The sequence below is a fragment of the Hemiscyllium ocellatum genome, chromosome 6, assembly GCF_020745735.1.
Source record: "Hemiscyllium ocellatum isolate sHemOce1 chromosome 6, sHemOce1.pat.X.cur, whole genome shotgun sequence".
Taxonomy (NCBI): domain Eukaryota; kingdom Metazoa; phylum Chordata; class Chondrichthyes; order Orectolobiformes; family Hemiscylliidae; genus Hemiscyllium; species Hemiscyllium ocellatum.
Genome location: NC_083406.1, coordinates 100,739,241 through 100,764,499, shown reverse-complemented (window position 1 = coordinate 100,764,499; position 25,259 = coordinate 100,739,241). Strand labels below are relative to the sequence as shown.

General features: G+C 42.8%; 1 protein-coding gene across 5 annotated transcripts in view; it reads right to left on the bottom strand.

The window, feature by feature from the left end:
- Nucleotides 1-25,259, bottom strand: part of LOC132816508 (F-BAR and double SH3 domains protein 2-like) — a 239,631-nt gene that overhangs the window by 83,645 nt on the left and 130,727 nt on the right. For all 5 annotated transcript variants that reach the window (XM_060826190.1, XM_060826191.1, XM_060826193.1 and 2 more), the window contains exon 9: nucleotides 2,014-2,136. In XM_060826190.1, coding sequence (XP_060682173.1) covers nucleotides 2,014-2,136 — 123 coding nt within the window. The remainder of the gene's footprint in view (nucleotides 1-2,013; nucleotides 2,137-25,259) is intronic.

Below are 25,259 nucleotides of genomic sequence, written 5' to 3'. Positions count from 1 at the left end.
GATGATGGCAAACTTAAAGAATAGGGACAACGCATGAAGATAGCAAACAGTTAACCATGTTGTTTAACAGTTGGATCAGCAGAGGAAAGTTGGTAGTCAGCAGTCTAATGGGAATAGCAGAGTGTGCAGGAAAAAGGCCTCAAGGACCAAGGGCTGGAGAGAGCAGATTCAGAGTTAAGAGAGAGTTCAGGGTTAGGGCAGTGGGGATCATTAGTTGCGGTTTGGCCCAGCTGGAAAGAAGGGACATGACAGAGTCTGCTGATTGAATTATTTCAATTTTAGTGACATAGTAGCTCATGAAATCCACACACATTGTCAGAGCTGAAGGATGAGCAAACAGGGAAGAGGGGTTTACGAATATGTCTTACTATAGAAAAAAGAAAGAAGGGGTTATCTTTGCATTCTCGGCGGTTTCTGGAACTGCCAGCAGTTGTAGCAGACAATAAGACTGCATAGTGCTCTAATTGGTCCAGCCAGGTCTGGCAGTAGGTGGCTATGCTGGTTGTTTGCCATACCCATTTGGATTTAGTAAAGTACGAGGTAAATTTAATGAAATAAAACATTAAAATACTTATTTCACACACTTGGACAAGTACAATTTAGATTAATTGCTTTCAGATCATTGTTGGTTGTCAGGCAAGGCCAAATTGAATTAGTTTAGATTCCAAAGATTGGATTTTCCTGTCCTGATACCAGCAGTAGTGAAGCTCAATGTTGATGTTACAAGCAGTGTCCAGACTATAAACATTGAATTCCAAATCAAGATAAGTGTAGGAGGGCAGGGAGGAGGAAGGTGAGGCCTCATGAGGTCTTGGAGAGACCAGGGTGAAAATGTAGCGTCCACAGAGGGCAGACCTTTTGGAGCCAGTGGTGTGAGGCAACTTTGTGGAATGAATCAAAATCACAGCAATTGAACATTGAGGCTTTGCCTTCAACCTGTTAGTGAAGTCATCCATTAAGTCATATCATGAGAAATACAATGGTCACTGTAAGAAGAACAACTTCACAATCATGAATTTGGAGAAAATAAATCTTCAAAACTACGAGTTCTTGAAAGGTCACTAATTTGTTAATTGAAACTGCATTAGGAATTTTCATTTACCATGAAAATCATACCATTGAAGACATGCAGGTATGACGCATTGTGACTCTTGAATTCCTTTATAACTGATTCACATTAAATTAAATAACAAGACTTTCTGTTCATTACTTCCTCTGATTCAGTAAAATACTCAAGATTTGTCATATTCTGTTCTCCTCACACTATGATAAATTTGAGATATGGTACAGTGGTTAAGATATTGTACAGCTATTATCATAAACCGGTCATTTATATCCTACAGGAGAGGGGACTGGTCACCTTACATAATCTAAGAGCTGATTCCAGTCACTCAAAACAGATGTGAATCAACATCTCCTGGAGTTAGCCTAGACAAAACCCACATTTACTTTGATTAGGCTGCTCATAACCTGTAACTTTAAAAATTGCTGTGTGGTTATCTCCTCCCATGCCTATACTCCAATCGACCATTAGGAGGTATACAAATACTCCTCAATGACCCTTCCTTCCTTATTTGAAACATCAAAAGTTAATCTTGTGAATTCTCTGAAAGAGATAATGATCATTTTCCATCATGATTCCAAGGCACAAATGTTAACACTTAATGCAGGAGAAAACCACACCCACCTGCCCTTATTGAAGACTAAAGAATTGAAATGTTCCCATAAGTGCTTCTTTGTTTATTACTTCATTTCCAATCCTACTATTGACAGAAACTTTGGCACAGTATGAAAATAAACTTAATCCAGTTTCTTGTTTACAGAAAATACAATAGCTTATTTTTTAACAAACAAAAATGCTGTCAGGTTTAGATAAAATTCTTGATCTGCATCTAATAAATTATCATTGAAGTTCCTGAATCTCAGCATCATTTGGGGCAGTGTATCAAATAACAAATGGGGTACATTTCCATGGAAAATGATAAACCCAACCTTGCAATGCCAGAGACTCACCTTGCTGGAAGCTTCTACCAGCAACTGGAATGTATTCTGTACAGACTGACAGGCCTCAAGCTCTGTTCTGTTGAAAACCATCAAGTATTCTTTAAGATGGTCATAGAAATTCCCATCCAGAGCCTGTAGGAGTATAAAAAAAATCTTAATGGAATTCTGAAGACTAAAAGTTTTTATAGGAGAAAAGCTTTAATCAAAGATTTGTTTCTGCATAAATCGAAATGTTGCTTCAGATTTCAAATTGTATTTCCTGCTTGATTTATGACAATGTCAATTGATTTTGGCGAAAGAAAGAAAAAGATACTTACATTTATATAGCACTTTTCACAATCACTGGAAGTCTCAGAATATTGCAGCCAATGAAGTACTTTTGAAATGTAACCACTGGTTTAACGTGGAAAACACTACAGCTAATTCTCACACGGCAGCAATTGTTGACACCAGCACATGAGCACTATGCAGTGTTTTAAACCAAGGATACATGTACAAGTGGTTTTGGGGGATATGGCCTACAACCTGGGAGGGGGTGTGTATCAAGACCCAGGGGAGGAGAAATCAATACTTGGAAAGGAGAGAGCTCAGGGCCTAGTAAGGGTAAGGGGGGGGGGGGGGGGGGGGAGAACTGGCAACAAGGATGGCTAGGTTGACCTCTCCCATCCTCCTCAACCAGTCTGATCCTCCAGTCCAGTAACTCCCTACTCTTGTCTGGAGGATTTTTCTGCTACCAAACCCCGTTTCAATGGCATGCCTGTTCTGTGCACACGTGCAGTGCGGATTTGGTGCATAACAAAGCTATAGAAATTTCTGGAACCATGAGCATGTGCATTTCCAAATGAGTGCGTACGCGTTGTTGTAGTGTCAGTAGATACTGCCTTTGCACACAAGAACTTTCACAAACAGCAATGTGATAATGATCAGATATTCAATCTTTAGTGTTCAACATTAGTCAGCATAATTCCACTCCTCTTTTTCAAAACAGTACTGAGAGATGCACTACGTACATTTAAACTGATAAAAGAGGGTCTCAATCTAATATCTCATTTGAAGGACAGCACTTCTGACTGGGCAGTACCTCTCTGTGCTGCACTGGAATGTCAGCTTTAATATCCTTGCTTAACTCCTGGGGCAGGACAACCTGGAACTCAAAGATGAGAATGCTACCAAGTGGAGGAGAGACACAGACAGAAACTAATTACTGTTTACAGAAGTTGCTAAGCAGTTGAAGCTATATTCCAAACTTTATTTTTTACTTAATACCACTTTCTAAAAGCATGTTTTGAAGTCTAGATCTACACAACGTGCACAATTTGTTTCTGCACAGATTGCAACTTGCTTTTGAATTATGCTTCCACTTGGCTGTTATTGCACCTTTTGACTATATGTAACGTAATAATCTAACTTTCAGTGAAGTACTAAGTTCAGTACTTTTGCCACTATCATAAAATAACTCCAAATAAGAACAGAGGTGAATTAGGAATAACAGAGAGAGAGATTCAAAATATTTTTAGGCAATGCAGAAAAGCACATGAGAATATTAAAGAGAGAAACAGAGAGAATACAAGATCTGTAGATCCTCTGGACAATCCAGCTGGATGGTACTACAAGTCATTCTCCTTGCCTGGACATTACAATTCTCACATTCAATCTTGTTCAGTAACATGTAGTTAGATCTGGATGTTAATCTATCACATCTCTGTAAAAGCTTGTATTACACTTCAAGTGGTTACACTTCAAGAAAATACTTCAAGTCGTACTGCTGGCATAAAAGTACACTAGTTATGAGGCAAATGTTGAGTCGTACTTAAAATGATACAACTCAGACCAACTAGGTGTGGACACTACAAACAGTGCATGGATTTTCATGTCTGGAAGGACAACGTTATAAGTACTTGAATGGCACAAAAAGTAGGTGGAATTTAATGTTTGTTCTGAGTTTCTAAAAATTCATTCAAGAAAAGTAGGCATCCCTGGCTGGCCAGCAATTATTGCCAGTCCCTAGTTGCCCTTAAAGTGGTGGTGAGCTTCCTTCTTGAACTATTGCAGCCTATGTTTCCTCAGAGAGAGAATTCCACAATTTTAGCCTAGTGACAGTGAAGGAATGCAATATATTTCCAAGACAGAGCTATTGGCCAAGAAGGGAACTTGCAGGTGATTATGTTCACATGTATCTACTGCCTTGTCCTCCTAGATCGATGTGACCCTTGGTTTGCAAAGTGACTGCTGCTACTGAGCGTCAGTGGAGGAGGATGTGGTATTTGTGTATGTGGTGCCAATCAAGCTGGCTGTTGTGTCCCGGATGGGGTCAAGTTTCTTGAGTATGGTTGGAGCTGCACCTATCCAGGCAACTGGGGAATATTTCATCACTGTGCTGACTTAAACCTTGTAGACTGGTGGACAGACTTTGTGGAGCCAGGAGGTGAATTATTCACCATAGTATTCCTAGCCTCTATCTTGCTCTTGTAGCCAATTTATTTATTTGGTGAGTCCAGTTGAGTTTCTTGCCAATGGTAAGCCTAAGGATGTCGACAGTGGGGGATTCAGTGGTGCTAAATATTATTGAATGACAAGGGTGGGTAGTTAGATTGTCTCTTATTGGCGATACTCAGTGCCTGGCACTTCAGTCACAAATGTCACTTGCTATGTGTCGCCCAAGCCTGCATATTGTCCACATCTTTTTGCATTTCAACATTAACTGCTTCAGTGTCTGAGTTGTCCTGGATGGTGCTGAACTTTGTGCATTTATCGGCAAACATCCTCACTTCAGATGTTAAGATGGAGGGAAAGTCATTGATGAAGCATTTGAAGCTGATTAGAAACTTGGGCAGAAATGTCCTGGAGCTGAGATGACTTGACCTTCAACAACCACACCATCTTCCTTTCTGTGTGACTCTGTCCAGCAGAGAGTTTCCCTCAGATTCCCACTGAATCCAGTTTTGCTAGGGCCCTTTGATGCCACAATTGATTGAATACGGCTTTGATGTCAAGGGCCATCACTCAATTTATCTCTGGAATTCAGTCCTTTTATCCAAGTTTCAACCAAGGCTGTAATGAGGTCAGGAGCCAAGTTGCCCTGGCAGAACCCAAACTGGCATCACTGAGCAAGTGTTGCTTGATAGCACTGTTGATGACACCTTCTGTCACTTTACTGCTGCTCGAAAGTAGACTGATGGAGAAGTAGTTGACCAAATTGGATTTGTCCTGCTTTTTGTGTACAAGATATACATGGACAATTTTAGGTTGTCCATGACATTGTCGGGTAGATATCATATTGTAACTGTACTGGAACAGCTTGGTTAGAGGAGCAGCAAGTTCTGGAGTACAAGTCTTCAGTTCTATTGCCAAAATGTTGTCAGTGCTCATAGCCTTTCAGTATCCAATCACTTCTTGATATCACATGGAATGAATCAAATTGGCTGAACGTTGACATCTGTGATGCTGGGGATTACTGAAGGAGGCAGAGTTGGATCATCCACTTGATGCTTCTGGCTGAAGACCGCTGTGAATGCTTTACACCTTATCCCTCAGCCTGTTATGTTTGGCTCTTCCCATCTTTGAGAATGGGGATATTTCTGGTGCCTCCTCCTCCAGCGAGTTGTTTTAATTGTCCACCTCCATTTGCAATTGGACACAGGAGGACTGCAGAGCTTAGATATGATTGTGGAATCACTTAGCTCTATCACTTGCTGGTTATGCTGTTTGGCATGCAAGGTGTCCTGGTTGGTAGCTTCACCAGATTGACACCTCATCTTTAGGTGTGCCTGGTGCTGTTTATGGCATGCCCTCATGCTCTCTATTGAACCCTGGCATGATGGCAATGGTTGAGTGGGGGGGATATGCTGGGATATAAGACTGCAGATTGTTAAGCAGAATTGAAGTACTGCTTTCGATAGCCCACAGCACCTCATGAATGCAAGACGGGAGTCAGATGTGTGGAAAAGTGTAAGGTGACAAGTCCAGCTTTCTGGTTCCCCTAGTTAAGTCGGCATTGGAAAAGTCTAGAATGGCCTTTCTGCCTGGAGGCCAACTGAGGCCCTTAAGTGGGCACTTTAGGGTACCCTCTTGCCACTGCTAATCTTCAACCATCAGAAAGCAGGTGTCAAGCCACAGGGGTGAGTCACAAGATAATTCCTGGCAGGCAAGTGATTCTATTCAGCTGTTGCATTTTCTGATACTTTTACAAGTGCTTTTGTCTTGTTATTATTCCCATAAGATGACCATCTCTAAAATCAGAAAATTATAAGAGCAGCAGGCATTTATCTGCTACGCAATAACAAAAAAATTCAATCACTGTCATCATCCATGTGATTGCAGTGATGAATGCAGCTTTTAGTTATTCTTGATGACTCAACAGTATTTGAAAACGTGACCTGATGAGTTTCCCTTTCCTGGCTTTGTGGTTTAACAACTGATATTTCCTGCTTTTGTTTTGTCTCATGGCAATTCTGCACTCACCATCAACTCAGTGTCGATCCATACTGGCCAGCAAGAATACATGAAATACAGAAATGCTTTTGAGGGAAGTCAGTTGGGAGTTCTCAGTAGGCAGTTGCTTTAAAAACATATATTGGTAGTGCTGCTTTGCTTCATTTAAAGAAAAAAATTGCCAAAAGAAATCCATAAGGATTGAGAGGTTGTAAACAGTGATTCCCCAAGCTGCCAGCAAAGTAGAAGCCATGCAGGTTGTGTAGCTGTAAAACGAAGGCAAGACACCAAAGGTTCTGGAAATATTCAACAGGATTGTGACTCTATGATTAGCAGCATCTGTGGAGAGACAAACAATTAACTTTTTGAGTTAAATATGATGACAATCATATTCAACTTGAAGCAGTAAATCTGTTTAACTCAACACAGATTGCCAGCAATTTCTGTTTCATTTCAGTTTGTGAGATGGGGATTTCACATCACAAACGATAAACAACTGCACATGCACATTCATTCCAGCTGGACTAACAATCAGAAAAGCAGCCTTAATTCAGAAAATAGTTCAAAAAGTCAGCAGTCTGAAGTTTTGTAGGAGCATTTATACTTGATGGTCAACATCAACAAAATCCAATTTTTTTTACACAAATACTATAATCTCTGGAAGCATTTTTTCTTCAGAATGGTGTCATAAAGTTGGGCTTTCACTGGGCAGCAGCCAGGCAAGTAAATGCATACGATCAGAAATATCAGCCACTGACTAAAATCTGTTAAATGAAAGCTGCATTTTGTTTTGTACAGGTTAAGATATTAATAGCAACCTGCTTCACAACCAAGAGTAATTACAAACAGGCAATTGTTGGTTTTGCTATTTTGATGTTCACCAATAAACGGTGTTCCTTTCCAGTCGGGCTTCCTGAATTAACACATTGGTAATGAAAGTCAAGAAAAGTTTCAGACAACTTTGCCTTTCAATGAAGTCAGTAAGACAAGGAAACATTAACAATGCTGCTGTTTGGGAAACTTGGCCTTTATAATGTGAGTATGGAGGATTGACCCCAAAACGCCAGATCACTGACAAGTCATTTTTCTGACTGCTTTTGGGGCTCTGTCTTCAAATCATAAAGTATCATGTACCCAGCAATCCTTCAGTAAAAATCTTTTGACGAACTGACAGATAAGGTAGCAGACAAGTATGACCCCAAGCTCTCTCTTATATTGCAGTGTTATAGGTTTAGCGTTAAAAACGGACTTCCTGGAGAACGAGTTATTGATTGATTGTCAAAACCGCAGAAAATGGCGGAAGCTGAGTGCAATACTCAGAATTTGGGGAAATGTTAAGGGATTGCTTAGTTTGGGGAATTAATAATATTGTAACCTAAAGGAAGCAACTGACTGAACCAGATCTAAACTTCACAAAAGGCATAGAACTGGCCCATTCTCATGAAAATGTCGAAAGGGGTTTGGGAGCTTCAGGGGTCCATAGACAGATCTCTCCTCAACTTTAGAAACACGGTCAATCTGGAGAGCCAAGTTCCCGGTGGATAATACTTGTGGCTTTTGTTTGTTGCCAAGGAGAACAATTGAAGTCGGAAGCCGTAAAATTCCAGAACTGAACAGGAGGTTTCTCCACTGTGCAGTAGGGAGCAGGAATGTACATGTTGCACTTACAGTCAGTGAACTCACCCGAGCCAATACTACTGAAATGCAAACCACCCAGGTTTTGTGAAGGGGCTTTGTAAATAAATCAGCCTGAGGATGAGGAATTGATACAGCTAAATCGCATCACTGCCCCCAAGGTGGCCCAAATTAACATGACACTTCAGTTTAGTGGCCACCCTCAGACATGGAGATAGGGTCATTGAGTCTGACAGCATGGAAACAGATCCTTCGGTCCAACGGGTACAAGTCAACATGTTCCCAAATTACACTAGTCCCACCTGCCGACACTTGGCCCATATACCTCCAAACTTTTCTATTCATTTGTCATCCAAATGTCTGTAAAATGTAACTGTACCTGCATCCACCACTTCCTTTGGCAGTTCATTCCACACATGAAACACTAAAAAAAAGTTGCCTCGCATGTCCTTTTTAAAATCATTTTCCTCTCACCATAAAAATATGCCCTCTAGTTTGAGTTCCCCCACCCTCAGGAAAAAAACGGTTTATTCACTTTATCTATGACCCTCATGATTTTATAATCACCCCTCAACTTCCGAAGCTCATAGGTGCCTTTCTATTACAGCTTTGCAGAACATCTATGTTCTGTGTCTGCAAAACTGACTCTGAGCTTCTTGCTGCCTGCCACTTCAACACAACACTGTGTTCTCTGGTCAACATCTCTGTGATAGGCTTGCTGCAGTGCTCCAGCAAAGCTTGCTGCTACCACAACCATCCCATTGTCAGCTACTAATAGCCTTGATTTAGCAGCTATTGATTCCCCAGACTGACCTTTAGCTATTTCTTTGTTTGTCCAACCACTGTTCTCTCTCTTTTTGTGTTTCATCTCCACCTATCATTTATCCCTTGTTCGTTCCCTCTCTCCTTGCCACTCGTGGCACAAGGGCCAGGTCCCAACCTTTTAGGAAGGGACTGGCTGCAGAAAATTCACCTGCACTGATCTTTAAAATGGGTACTGCAATCTATAAGGAGTCATTGGCCTCAGGATGATAAAAGATGCCAGTGCCAAGACCCAACTAAATACTTCAAAGCATGATAGATCTCCTATATGCCAAAGCATAGGCTGAATTGGGACATCTAGAGGAATTTGGCATTTTACACAGAGTACAATTTGCTGAAGTGCCAGTTGTCCCAGTTCTAAAACTTAACAATTTGATCCATCTCTGTGGGGAGTATAAGTTGATGGTCAACTGAGCTTTCTGCTGAGACAGATACCCTGAGCCACGCATAAAAGACTTGTAAGGCAAAGTTGGTTGGAGGTCACATTTTTTCAGGGTTTTCCTGTTACTGGCATCCAGCTGAAAAAGAAAAAAATGTGTTCCATGGAAATGAGATAATGTACTCTGGCTGACAGGACAGATTACACCCTGTCAGAGGGAAGGCAGAGAGGCCATAAAACGTGCTCCGATACCACAATTGAGTTGAAGTCTTTTCTAGGTCTCATAAATAACTATGAGGAATTCATGCCCAACCTGGCAGCTCTGCTGCCACTCCTCCACATCCTGTTTAAAACAAAAATCAGAAATAGTTGTGACAAATGCTGCAAGAGAAAGCATTTGCAAATGTCAAACAACAACTACTGTTGACAAATATATCAGCTTATTATAACCCTAGATCACTCATTGTAACCTGTATGTCACCCTATGTGATGGGGTGGTATTATTGTACCATTGGGATGTGGAATAACATCCAATTATGTATGCATCACGATCTCTGGCAAAAGCAGAGAGAGAGATTTGGCCATGGTATTCATGGGGCAAAAGTTCCAATGTGTCTACAATCTGCATTTCACCACAGGAACTGATAATAAACCACTACTCAAAGCTTCCTCAAGGAAGACAAGGTAATTCTATCCATCACACCAACTCAGAGCCAAAGCTGGACACTGCCATTAGATGTCTATGAATATACCTTGGAACATCATCCAGGGAGACATACAGCCAATGCAGATGCCCTGAGCTGCTTGCTTAGATTAGATTAGATTACTTACAGTGTGGAAAGTGGCCCTTCGGCCCAACAAGTCCACACCGACCCTCCGAAGCGCAACCAACTCATACCCCTACATTTGCCTAACACTACGGGCAATTTAGCATGGCCAATTCACCTACCCTGCACATCTTTGGACTGTGGGAGAAACCCACGCAGACACGGGGAGAACGTGCAAACTCCACACAGTCAGTCGCCTGAGGCGGGAATTGAACCCAGGTCTCTGGCGCTGTGAGGCAGCAGTGCTAACCACTGTGCCACCGTGCTGCCTAGCTGTTGCTGTGAACCACAGCTTACTTTCACCTCCAGAGATGAATGAAGTCATCACAACTTTGAATTTCAGTACCAGTATCAGTCAAGCAAATCCAGGATTGGATCCAAAAGGACCCCAATTAAATGGTGGGCCACAAGGACCTCCTATGAAAGAGGTGAAGCCCTATATCTCAAAGTATAAAGAGTTGAACATCGAAGGTGATATTATCTAATGGGGAGCCTGGGTGGTTCTCCTGCATCCAGGCCATCAACTAACACTTCAAGATTTGTACAATGGCCACCAGGTATTTGTGAAATGAAAATGCTTGTAAGGAACTATGCTTGGTGGCCTGGCATAGACATGGATATTGAAAATCTGGTCAAGCAGAATAAACTTGCTTGGAAATCTGAAGGCCCAGCAGCAGTCATGGTGCAGGCACGGGAATGGTCAGGGAGGACATAGGTGCCAATGCATGCAGGTATTACAGGGTATTTATGGACTCTATTTTCTTAAACTTTAACAGCACCCATTGAAAAATGGATCAAATGTACTCTCAATGGACTCTACTACCTCTTAGAACACCAAAGAAAATCTCTGTCCATCATTTACTACACATGATATATTCCAAGTCTTTGTAACAGACAATGGGATCTTGTTTACTAGCGGGGAGTTTCAGACCACTAAGAAAACAACCAAGGAAAGCACATCCACACAGCCCTCTACTACCCATTTTCAAACTGTCTAGTTGAGCGAGCTGATCAGATGTTCAAATAGCGCAAGAGGAAGCAAACTACAGGGTATTTGGAAACCAAGCTGGCACATTTCTTCTTCAACTATAGGACAAAGCTGTATATATTTATAAAACTAGTTCCAGCAAAATTATTGATGGGCTGACTTCCAAACAAGCTAAGGCACCAAAAGTGCAACTATCTTTTCACAAGCTTTTCTCTCAATACAAATGAAGATCTAAATTATGTGCGCATATTTCTTAAATCAGGACAGTACCTATGTGTAATTTGTTACTTTGTGTCAAAAGCTGCGATTTTGCTATAATTGTTGCCAGGATTTGAGTTATAAAAATAGGCTGGGACTTTATTTTTCCACTGGAGGGTAGGAGGTTTACGGGTGACCTTATTGAGGTTTATAAAATCACGAGGTGCATGGATAAGGTGAATAGTAAGGGTAGGGTAGGGGAGTTCAAAACTAAGGGGCACAATTTTAGGGTGAGGAGAAAGTTTTAGAAAGGACATGAGGAACAACTTTTCCTTTATATGAAGAGTGTTTTGTGTGTGGGATGAACCGCCAGAGGAAGTGGAGAATGCAGGTACAGTTACAACATTTACAAGACATTTGGATAAGTACATGAATAGGAAATGTTTGGAGGGATATGGGCCAAATGCAGGCAAGTGGATCGAGTTTAGTTTGGGAACATGATTGGTGTGGACAGGTTGGACTAATGGGTCGGTTTCTGTGCTGCATGAATCTATTATATTTTGCAGATAAATTTTATTATTTTGATCAATTTTAAGGGATTATTTTGTTGCATCTTACAGCCGCTGTCACATCAAAGTATGAAAAAGGTGCTGACTAGAAAAGAGAGAATCACTGTAGCTAGCCTGAAAAACTGAACAAAATGATAAGGTGTCTAGAATTAGAAAAAAGGATTATCAGGTAATTAGTCATTCATTGATCCTTAGGAGTATCTACAAAGTACAAATAGCACAGCTAGTGTACAAACAAAACAATTTGCTGTTCAGTTCTAGATGCTGGCACAATATGGGTTCATTACAATAGAAGGAGATGATAAATTAGGTAGAGGGCATATTACCCAGTAAACTAGACTGGTGTTGACAACTAATGTGATGGCAAACTATTTGTTAAGAGGCTCTGCAGAGTGCTAACATCAATGTAGCAAACATTTCAATAAAAGAGTTAAACACTGTTATGATCAAGCAGTAACTGACATTACATCAAAAATACTGCAAATGCTGGGAATCAAAAATTGCTGCAAGTAGTCAGCAGGACAGGCAACACCTGAGGAGAGAAACAGAACGCATACTTTTTCTGGTTACATTGTGCAATAGCATAGTAACCATTCCAGCTATGTTCATTTCTAGATTAATGAAGCATCCATTCATGAAGCATATTTCCCCATATGTTTGGGATTGTTTTATATTATGACTTTGCAGGCCATAACTAAAAAAGTTTTGCCAATTATTTAACAAAAACATTAAACACTTTCAAAACACCTACTTTCCTTCCACAACAATGCCTTATTAGTGAATTTTCATTTCCTCAGCATGAAGAGGAGAGAATACATCCACCATATAAAAATTAAAGGAAGACACCATGAAGCTGACCAACACTAGGTTTTCTTATGCACACAGATATACAAGTACCAAGAAGCTGACAGCAAAACACATCTGGAAACTGAAAAACTTTTACCTAGATCTCAGATGTTAAGAAACAAAATTTAGTTCATCCAAGCCAACCTCTTTCAAATGGCATGCTACTATGTACTCCAGGTACACACAGTAGGAATAGCAAATTGCAAAAGCTGGTGTAAAATGGAGTGCAGAAAAAAAGAAAATGGCACACGGTGACTTGTGCCACAATGCATCAGGCTTAGATTTATACAGCATGGAAACAGACTCTTCAGTCAAACTCGTCCATTGCGATAGCCAACATCCCTCTAAACCCTTCCCATTCCTATACCCATCCAGATGCCTCTTAAATGTTGTAATTTCATCAGCATCTACCACTTCCTCTGGCAGTTCATCCCAGATACACATCATGTGTGAAAAATTTGCCCCTTAAAATCTCTTCTCCCTCACCCTAAACCAATGCCCTCTAGTTCTGGACTCCCCCACACTAGGGCAAACACCGTGTCTATTTACCTGGTCCATGTCCCTCATGATTTTATAAACCTCCATAAGGTCACCCCTCAGCGTCTGACATTCCAGGGAAAACAGCCCCAGCCCTTTCAGCCTTTCCCTATAGCTCAAATCCTCCAATCCTGGCAACATCCTTTTAAATCTTTTCTGAACCCTTTCAAGTTTTACAACATCCTTTCTATAGGCGGGAGACCAGAATTGCACATAATATTCCAACAATGGCCTAACCAATGTTCTTTATAGCCACAACATGACCTCCTGACTCCTGTTCGCAATGCCCTGACCAATAAAGGACAGCATACCAAACACCTTCTTTACTATCCTATTACCTGCAACTCCACTTTCAAGGAGCTATGAACCTGTACTCCAAGGTCTTTGATCAGCAACACTCCCCTAACAGTGATAGGCAGGCAGGTTTTTCCCATTTTAAAAGCATACCTTTTTGCTATTTTGAAGTGTCAATATAGTTTTACAGATGATTCCCAAAACAAATATTAAAGTAGGACGCATATCAAAAAATTAAGCGAAAAGCAAATGTATTCTTCGTTCAATGCAAAACTTTTATAAATAAGCAGGAGACATTTCTTATGCCTACACTGACCTAACATAATTTTACAAATGTGCAGCATAAAACTTTTGCCAGCCACTTTCTTCACATAAGAAAACTGGTGGCCTCTTCACTGAAGAGAGTCCCTAGTCCAGTAATCATCCTCACTGCTGGGTCACACAGGTCAAGCTGAGGAAAAAAAAATACAAGTTTGTAATGAAGACATTGCTTGACTATCTAAAACATTGCTGATAGCATTTGATCATCCTAATGTTGCCAACAGAACAATGAAAAGTAAACCAATGTTACTGACCAAATTTTCTTCACGGTTGTGATGTAGCAACTCTAACCCGAATAAAGATGATGTTGGCAAATAATTGTTTTGCCTCCGAAGTTCATCCAACCGAAGCAATCTGTAGCCCTCCCTTCTTCCTCACCAACACGCTGTCCCTTGGTAAAATCATCCAAACATATCAGATTCCACATACAAGCAAACAACACACAGCTCTAATACCTCTGAAACCTTCCGTAGTTGTATGGTATCAGACTTGTCCACAATTTTTTCTACTCAAACCATAGCAAGAAAAATGCAATTTTCTTCAGCATCCTCCCACAATATCTTTCCCCTACAAATGATTCAATTTTGTCTCCCAGCTACCTCTCAGGTTTATCAGATTGTTGGCAAACCTGGCAACCTATTCTAGATTAGGATACCTTCTGTCAGAGACTGGCTGCTTTCACTCTGCAACTAGCCTTTTCTGTATCTTGTCAGCCCAGTTGTTGCACCTCATCTGCATACTGTCACTACTAGCCTCATCTATTTCAGTGCACTCCAGGAAGGACTCTAATCCTCCGCACATGATAGCCACTTTGAGCTGTTTGGAGTAATTGAAAGCCAAACTTAAAATTCTTTTCTGGTCATGAAATCCCTTGATGGACATGCCTGGTCCTAACATTCTTGAAACTTGAAGTCTTTGATCCTTTATAGTTTGGCATCTTGTGCATCATCAGTCTTTTCATACCACCAGTGGGACACATGCCTTCAAAAGTCTTTGCATTGAAGTCTGCATGTGTCTCCCTAAACCTCTTTACTCTAACACTTATACTATAATTTTTGGTTACCTTTCCTAAAATTTTCCCCTTCCATTTGGTACCCATTTGTATGACTACCATTTGTGAATGCCTAGGGGCATTTTTATTAGTGACATGTGACATGTTGAACAAATGTTGCTACTTTCTGAGACACAATTCAATTATCGGACAGCCCCTGAAACAAAACGAGATCAAAAGTTTGTACCAATAATGTTGCAATAAAGACAAAAGCAGGAAATTTAAAGTAAAGCTAATGAGCAACTATAACCATTTTGGTATGAATAGTGTCTAATTCAGTCTCAAAGTTAGTAAACAATACCGTAAAAAATGACCTACATTTTATACATGATTTACTTAGGTAAAAAAAATGTTGATCCCAAATATTAAACAGGCAGGTGACTATTGCTACTCAAGGCAACAGAGGGTACTATTGAACACCACATGATCATAGGATAAGAATGAAATTTTTTAAAATAGCTCTTATTTATTGGCAAAGGATCAATTATTTAGCAGATTCAATTAGATTAGATTTCAACTAATCCCTTTGGACAAAAAGCAATTACTTGTTTTTAGCCACTGGAAAATTGGGTGTTGCATCATTTGTTGTGTTCACTAATTGATCAAAAGCTTACATTAACATTTTGAACTCCATTTTTAAAGTTTGGATTTCTGAATCCAAACTGTGGGCTGTAATTAATACATTTGCAAAATACAAATTTGTCAGGAATTGGAGTGTTAATAAAGGATCAGAGGCTTTCTCACCAAAATAAAATTAAAGGAAAATTAATACATTATTGCTAAATACCCAGTACAGTAACATAAGGAATTAAAGGGCTACGGGGAGAATGCTGGTAAGTGGAGTTGAAATGCCCAGTCATGATTGAATGGCGGAGTGGACTCGATGGGCTGAATGGCCTTACTTCCACTCCTATGTTTTATGGTCTTTAACTAACAATAATGTTATGAATGACACAATTCTAAGTGATTTGCATCTTATTATTATTTCTCTGTCCTTTTGTTTAAAAATAATAATTGATTAGCAGCTCACGGTGTTCCACCTGCACAATCACCAGCTGTCTACTTTCCCTACATTTATTTAATGAACAGGAAAATCACAGACTTCCAAGTGCAAGTGGAAAACTCCAATCACAAGGTCAAAATGTTGAAAGCACAAATTGCTACTAATTGAGATTAATCTATTTACCTTATATACATTAAATGTTTAGCTAATGGCTTGAACAAAAAGCAAAGACTAAAATGTTTTTAATCAGTTGTATTTTATACAAAACTAATCACCAGTACACATACAATGCAATCCAAATCACCTATTTCATTCAATGACTTTTGTTTCTGTGGCAAAATCTGTGAACTGCTTTTGTTTTCCTAACTGTTAAGCAAATAGGAGTAAATTCATTTTTTAAAAAGTAAAACTTGATGTAATTTAAATGACGTTACCAACTGGCTCTGAAAGAATTTGAACCACTATAATAACCAAGAAAATAATGGTAACAAGCATTTTTTAAAATGATCCAAGCACCGTTTTAATGTATATCTAGGGAAAGTATGAATTTTATACCATCTTAATAAAATCCTTCCCGGTCACTGTACCCTTCTGATGTCAATAAATCCAATATTAGCCAGTAGGACAAAAAAGTATGAGGGTGCGTTTATCTCTGCAGCTAATTGACCTGCTTCATTGGGGTGGCATGGTGGCTCAGTGGTTAGTGCTATTGCCATGCTACACCAGGGACCCGAGATCAATTCCATCCTCAGGTGACTGTCCATGAGGAGTTTGCATACAATCCCAGTTTCTGTGTGGGTTTTCTCTGATTTCCTCCTACAGTCCAAGGATGTACAGGTTAGGTGCATTGGCCATGCTAAATTGCCCCATAGTGTCCAGGGATGTGCAGGATCACAGGGAGAAGGTAGGGGGTGGACGTGGGTGGGATACTCTTTGGAGATTTGTGTGGACTGGATGGGCTGAATGCCCTGCCTTCACACTGTAGGGTTCTATGATTTAATGACTGCTGCAAAATTGTATGCTGCAAATGAATCACAATCATTTCACTCATTATACACTGGAGATCAAAATAGGGACTTTGTCCATCTGCATTGAATTCCAGCTCACAACTGGACTGGACTTTAGAAAGGGCGAGCAAATCTATAAAAGACAAATGCAATGAGAATGAAAATTCCTCAGTTTAATGAGGAAAGAGTTAAAAAAGGAAAGAGACTTTGTCAAGCAAAGGAAAGTAACGATTCTAGGGAAGATAATGGAGGATGTAACATCAAACAAAGCCAGTGTAATTTCGTTTTTTTTCCACTTCTCACTTTGCGCACACATTAACTCTTTGTTCAAACATAAGATCACCCTCCCAACACAATACCCAAGCAGCTGTTGAGAGTATAACAAGTGACTGATTTATTGCAGTAGGCATCACAGTCCAAAGCTTTCCTGTCCCCACCTGGCATCCACTTTCCAGGAGGAGTAATTTGCAAAGTCAGGAATACAGATGCAGGCCAATTTTTCCTTCAGAGGGCAGTGGTGCAGAAGCTAAGTGTGGCACTGCTACTCATGGCCTGGATATAAGTAACAAACTCAGCATAATTTACAGACTAAACTTGAAACCTTTTTAGCATGTATTATAATTAACAGATACAATCACCAATCCACTAGAGTATTCCTCATTTGATTAGGGTGGATTGAGGTATATGTAAATAAGAGATAGCAGGGAGAATTTGTTCAAAAATCTGCCTCAGGTTATTTAATTAAATGCCAAGTGTATTTATAGAGTTAATTAAAACTACTAAATTTGTGGAATGAGTCACAACAGTCTCATTCAAACAATATTTGCACAGGCACAAGGTGTCATCAACAGTGCGATCAAGCAATATCTGCGCAGCAATCACCTTCTCAGTGATGCCCAGTTTGAGTTCTGCCAAGGCCAGCCCATTCCTGACTTCATTACAGCCTTGATTCAAACATGGAAAATAAAAGCTGAATTCCCAGAGCTGAGGTAATAGTGACAGCCCATGACACCCAGACTGCGTTCAACTGAGTGTGGCATTAAAGATCCTAGAAAAACTGGAATCAATGGGTATCAAGGGGCAAACTCTTTCCTGGTTGGTGCCATATCTGGCACACTGGAAGATGGCTGCGGTTGTTGGAGGTCAGTCATCCCAACTCCAGGACATCTTGAATGTCCTAGACCTAACCATCGTCAGAGGCTTTATCAATGACCTTCTCTCCATCATAAGGCTAGAAGTGGGGATGTTTGCTGATGATTGCACAATGTTCAGCACAATTCACGACTCCTCAAATATTGAAGTAGTCCACATTCAAATGCAAAAAGATCTGGACAATATCCAGACACTGGCTGACAAGTGGCAAATAACATTGTCCCTTACTGGAGATGAAGTTGCAATCAACCAGCATTCTTTGATATTCAATGGTGTTACCATCACTGAATACCTGACTATTGACATGCTTGGGTTACCACTCGCCAGAAGTTCAACTGGACTAGCCACTTAAATACAGTGGTTACAGGAGCAGGTCAGAGGCTAGGAATACTGTGGTGGAAAACTCATCTCTTGACTCACCAGAACCTACCATCCACAAGGCACAAGTCAGGAGTGTGATGGAATACTTTCCACTTGCCTGGGTGGGTGCAGCTTCAACAATTCTGAAGAAGTTTGACAGATGTACACCTCAATAACTCCAATGGGAATCCAGGACAAAACAGTCTGCCTGATTGGCATCATATCCACAAGCATCCACTCCCTCAGGAACAGCAGTGTGTACTATCTACAAGATGCACTGTAGACATTTCCCAAGATCTTTAGACAGCACCTTCTAGTCTCAAGAACATTTGCACCTAGAAGTACAAGGGCAGTGGATAGATGGGAACACAATCATTTGCAAGCCACTCACCACCCTGAGTTGGAAATACATCACGGGTCCTTCACTGATGCCAAGTCAAAATTGCAGAATTCCTCCCTAACAACATTGTGGAGAGACGTGCAGCCCTCCACTCCCTCCGCTCCAATCCCAACCTCACCATCAAACCCGCAGACAAGGGAGGCGCGGTGGTAGTTTGGCGCACTGACCTGTACACCGCTGAAGCCAAACGCCAGCTCGCGGACGCCTCCTCTTATCGCCCCCTTGACCACGACCCCACCTCCCACCACCAAACCATCATCTCCCAGACCATCCAGGACCTCATCACCTCAGGGGATCTCCCATCCACCGCCTCCAACCTCATAGTCCCACAACCCCGCACCGCCCGTTTCTACCTCCTGCCCAAAATCCACAAACCTGCCTGCCCCGGCCGACCCATTGTCTCAGCCTGCTCCTGCCCCACCGAACTCATCTCCCAATACCTCGACACGGTCCTGTCCCCTTTAGTCCAAGAACTCCCCACCTACGTTCGGGACACCACCCACGCCCTCCACCTCCTCCAGGATTTTCGCTTCCCCGGTCCCCAATGCCTTATTTTCACTATGGACATCCAGTCCCTGTACACCTCCATCCCCCATCACGAAGGACTCAAAGCCCTCCGCTTCTTCCTTTCCCGCCGCACTAACCAGTACCCTTCCACTGACACCCTCCTTCGACTGACTGAACTGGTCCTCACCCTGAATAACTTCTCTTTTCAATCCTCCCACTTCCTCCAAACTAAAGGAGTTGCCATGGGCACCCGCATGGGCCCCAGCTATGCCTGCCTCTTCGTAGGATATGTGGAACAGTCCATCTTCCGCAACTACACTGGCACCACCCCCCACCTTTTCCTCCGCTACATCGATGACTGTATCGGCGCTGCCTCGTGCTCCCACGAGGAGGTTGAACAGTTCATCAACTTTACTAACACCTTCCATCCCGACCTGAAATTCACCTGGACTGTCTCAGACTCCTCCCTCCCCTTCCTAGACCTTTCCATTTCTATCTCGGGCGACCGACTCAACACAGACATCTATTATAAACCGACTGACTCCCACAGCTACCTGGACTACACCTCCTCCCACCCTGCCCCCTGTAAAAACGCCATCCCATATTCCCAATTCCTTCGTCTCCGCCGCATCTGCTCCCAGGAGGACCAATTCCAACACCGCACAACCCAGATGGCCTCCTTCTTCAAGGACCGCAGATTCCCCCCAGACGTGATCGACGATGCCCTCCACCGCATCTCCTCCACTTCCCGCTCCTCCGCCCTTGAGCCCCGCTCCTCCAACCGCCACCAAGACAGAATCCCACTGGTTCTCACCTACCACCCCACCAACCTGCGCATACAACGTATTATCCGCCGCCATTTCTGCCACCTCCAAACGGACCCCACCACCAAGGATATATTTCCCTCCCCTCCCCTATCAGCGTTCCGCAAGGACCACTCCCTTCGTGACTCCCTTGTCAGATCCACACCCCCCACCAACCCAACCTCCACCCCCGGCACCTTCCCCTGCAACCGCAGGAAATGTAAAACTTGCGCCCACACCTCCACACTCACTTCCCTCCAAGGCCCCAAGGGATCCTTCCATATCCGCCACAAGTTCACCTGTACCTCCACACACATCATCTATTGCATCCGCTGCACCCGATGTGGCCTCCTCTATATTGGTGAGACAGGCCGCTTACTTGCGGAACGCTTCAGAGAACACCTCTGGGCCGCCCGAACCAACCAACCCAATCACCCCGTGGCTCAACACTTTAACTCCCCCTCCCACTCCACCGAGGACATGCAGGTCCTTGGACTCCTCCACTGGCAGAACACAACTACACGACGGCTGGAGGAGGAGCGCCTCATCTTCCGCCTGGGAACCCTCCAACCACAAGGTATGAATTCAGATTTCTCCAGCTTCCTCATTTCCCCTCCCCCCACCTTGTCTCAGTCGGTTCCCTCAACTCAGCACCGCCCTCCTAACCTGCAATCCTCTTCCTGACCTCTCCGCCCCCACCCCACTCCGGCCTATCACCCTCACCTTGACCTCCTTCCACCTATCCCACCTCCATCGCCCCTCCCCCTAGTCCCTCCTCCCTACCTTTTATCTCAGCCGGCTTGGCTCTCTCTCTCTTATTCCTGATGAAGGGCTTATGCTCGAAACGTCGAATTCTCTATTCCTGAGATGCTGCCTGGCCTGCTGTGCTTTGACCAGCAACACATTTGCAGCTGTGATCTCCAGCATCTGCAGACCTCATTTTTTACTTGTGGAGAGTGGGGTACTGGAAAGGCACCACAGGTCAGGCAGCATCCGAGGAGCAGGAGAATTGACGTTTTGAGCATAAGCCCTTCATCAGGAATGAGGCTTGTGGGCTGAGGGGCTGAGAGATAAATGGGAAGGGGGTGGGGCTGGGGGGGTGGAACATAGCTGGGAATGCGATGCAAAGATGAAAGTGATAGGTCCGATTGAATGGGTGATTGAATAGGGAGGCAATGGCTTAGTGGTATGATAGATTGACTATTTGTCCAAACATCTAGGTAATATTCTGGGGACCTGACTTTGAATCCCATCATAGATAGTGGAGAATTGAAATTCAACAAAAAGAACTGGAATTGAAAATCTAATGAGGAGATAGCTGTCAATTGTCATGAAAATCCATTTGGTTCACAATTGCAGTCTGCTTTCCCTACCTGGTCTGTGTCAAAATCTCAGCTCAGAGTTTAACTGCACGCACACACACACACACACCCATCAGATTGCAGCTTTTATTTTACTTGGATACAAGAGGAGAGTGCCTAGTCAAAGGCTAGGTTAATAACTCCAATGATCAGTTACAGCAGCATTTTTATACACTCACTTAAACAAGTTCCAGGTGACCACATGTAATGCTTCTTCCCTAATGTGATTAAAGTGGCTTGTGTCATAGTTCAGAGCTCACCAACATTCAATATTGTTATTCTTATCTGGTCAATAAGAGGAACAATGTTATCCAATTAACATTTGCTTTCGGGTAACACCTTCTTATAGGGACTAACCTTTCCTTTCTCTTTTGCTATATTTCAGTGTCAGTATCACACCCTCATTGTGGTTACAGGTTTTGCAATTCTGGTGGTGGCAAGGGAAGGTGCCAGGATGGGAGGGAAGGGGAGGTTGTTGGGGGCACGTGCACCTGACCAGGCAGTCATGGAGGGAACGGTCTTCACGGAAAGGGGTGGGGAGGGAAGTATATCCCTGGTGATCGGGTCCGTTTGGAGGTGGCAGAAATGTCGGCAGATGATGTAGTTTATGTGTAGTTTGGAGGTTGGTAGGGTAGAAAGTGAAAACCAAGGGGTTCTGTCCTAGTTACAGGTGGATGGATGGGGTTTGAGGGCGGAGGTGCAGGATGTGGATGAAATGCGTTGGAGGGCATCCTCAACCACTTGGTAAGGGAAATTGCGGTCTTTAAAGAAGGAGGCCATCTGGTGTGTTCTGTGGTGGAACTAGTCCTCCTGGGAGCAGATACGGCGGAGGAATTGGGAACACGGGATAGCATTTTTGCAGGAGGTAGGATGGGAAGAGGTGTAATCCAGGTCGCTGTGGGAGTTTGTGGGTTTGTAAAAAATGTCAGTGTCAAGTCGGTTGTCATTGATGGAGATGGAGAGGTCCAGAGATGTCAGAGATGGTCCAGGTGAATTTAAGGTTGGAATGGAATGTGTTGGTGAAGTTGATGAACTGCTCAACTTCCTCACGGGAACACGAGGTGGCGCTGATGCAGTCACCAATGTAGCAGAGGAAGAGGTGGGGAGTGGTGCCGGTGTAACTACGGAAGATGGACTGTTCTACGTAGCCGACAAAGAGAGAGGCATAGCTGGCCTCATACGGGTGTCCATGGCTACCCCTTTGGTCTGGAGGAAGTGGGAGGATTTGAAGGAGACCTTCCCCCACCCCCCTCTCTGACCTATCACCTCCATCCCCACCCCCATTCACCTATTGTACTCTTTGCTACCTTCTTCCCAGCCCCAACTCCCCCATTTAATTCTTCACCCTGGAGGCTTCCTGTCTCTATTCCTGATGAAGTGCTTTTGCCCGAAATGTCGGATTTTTCTGCTCCTCAGATGCTGTCTGACCTGCTGTGCTTTTCCAGCACCACTCTGATCTAAACAGTTGGGCAACATCCAGGCAAGCATTTATAAACAATAAGTAACATATGTAGTATTAGGTGCCAGGCAATAACCATCTCAAACATGAGAGAATTTAACAATCTTCCCTTGACATTCAACATCATTGCCAGCATCATAACAGCACTGTGGTGTACTTACATGCCAAAGGCTGTAGTGATTCAAGAAGGAAGCTCACCATTAACTTCTCAAGGACAATTAAGAATGAGCGAAACTACATTCAATGGAAAACTTTTTATTGAAAAAACAAGCAGAGGACAGGAGGTTTTATTTACAAAATGCATTTACAGGATGTAGATGTTACTGGCTAGGCCTGCATTTATTTTATTGAGAGTAAATGAAAGGAATATTTCTGAATTTGAACTTACTACCATTTGAAATTGAAATACAAGAATCGTGGCTCCTTGGCTTGTAAATGGAAAGCCTTGGTAACAGGAATGCTCTCATTTGCAATGTTTGAAGAACTGGATGAAGTATTGTTTTGATACTCAGTCGGTTACTGTTTCTCATGTTTGTTGAAAATATTGCTGATCCTATTCCTGTAAACAAGGAACTTCCAAGTTCAGCAATTCTGATGGGAAAAGCATTAGCAGTGACTGAACTGTGAAGACTTCACTTTTGCCACACTTATTTCTGACTTTGTTCAAAGGTTACTTTGAAAGATCAAGCGAGAAAAGCAGTGCAAGAACATTCAAGGCAACAAAAACAGAACCAAAAACAGAAATTGCGGAAGAAACTTAACAGGTCTGGCAGCATCTGCAGAGAGAAAGCAGAGTGAAGTTTTTGGGGCAGTGATTCTTCTTCAGGCCCGACAGGAACCAGGCAAAGTTGGTATTTGTGCTGATGACAGTGGATTGGGAGTGGGAGGTGGGAAGTGGGAAGGAATGAGTTGATAGGTGGAAGCACAGCCCAGTGATAGGGACAGCGCGAGGGCAAGCGACAGGGCGAGGGACAGCACAAGGGCGAGGGAGGCAGACAAAGGGATGGCTAACAGTAAACCAGGGAAGCAGGAAAGCTGATAATGGGGATAACAAGTAGATGAAATTCCAGTTGGTTGCATTGAAAGCAGCCCATGTCTTGATAGGGCTTGCGGCATTGGGGTGGGTAAAGGACATGGAAGAAGGTGTTCAGATTCTAAAATTATGAGAATTTGATATAGACTCCTGACGGCTGCAGGGTCCCCGAGGGAAGACGAGAGGCTGTGCTAGACTTCAATGGAGCACTGCAGCAGGTGCTAGTCAGAAATATTGGCTTGGGAACACAGTGGTGTGTTGAAGTGGCAAATAACTGGACCTTTGGGCTCATTCTTACATACAGAATGCAGATATCCTGCAAAACAGACAGTCAGTCTGCATATCGTCTCCCCTGCTCATTGTAGAGGAGAAGGCTTGATTGAATGAAGTGCAGGTAAATTGCGTCTTCACTTGGAAGGTGGAGACTGGCAGGAAACTGGAAGAATACAGCAAGCCAGGCAGCATCAGGAGGTGGAGAAATCGATGTTTCGGGTGTAACCCTTCTTCAGGACTGATGTAGCTAGGATGGAGAAATTGGAAGAATGCAATGGAGTACAGGAAGTAGGACGCCAGGATGCATTCTCCAGGTAATTGTGAAAGTCAGGAGGTTTGTAGTGGATATTGGTGGTCAGCCTATCCCCAAAACTGGAAACTGATGTTGAGGAAGAGAAGGGAGGTGTCAGAGATGCACCAGATGAAGACGGCAGGGTGGAAATTGGAAGCAAAACTTATCAACGAATGAGACAGGCTGGCAGCACCGATGATGTCTTCGATATACTGGAGAAAAAAATCGTGGGTGGGGGCTGGAGTAAGATTGGATCAAGCAATGTTCCATGTAACTTTCAAAGAGACAGGCATAACTGGGGTCCATGGGGGTACCCATAGCTGCACCTTTGATCTGGAGAAAATGAGATGATCAAAAGGAGAAGTTGTTGTTTAAACTGAGGATGAGCGTAGCCAGATGGGGGAAGTGTGATGCCTTCATTTCAGCAAGGAGTAGAGAGCTGAGAGATCTTCCTGATTGGGGATGGATTGTAAAAGGGATTGCATGTCCATGATAAAAAGAGATGGCTGGTGCCCACAAACTGGAAAATTTGAAACAGAAGTAAAGCTTCAGAAGAATCACAGACATAAGTGGGAAGGGATCGGACAGGGGTGAAAAAACAAAATAGAGTCAAAGTAGAGAAAAATAAGTTCTGTGGGGCAGGAATAGCCAGGAACAATGGGTCTGCTTGAGCAGTCTTAATTGTGGATTCCGGGAAGTGGTAGAAG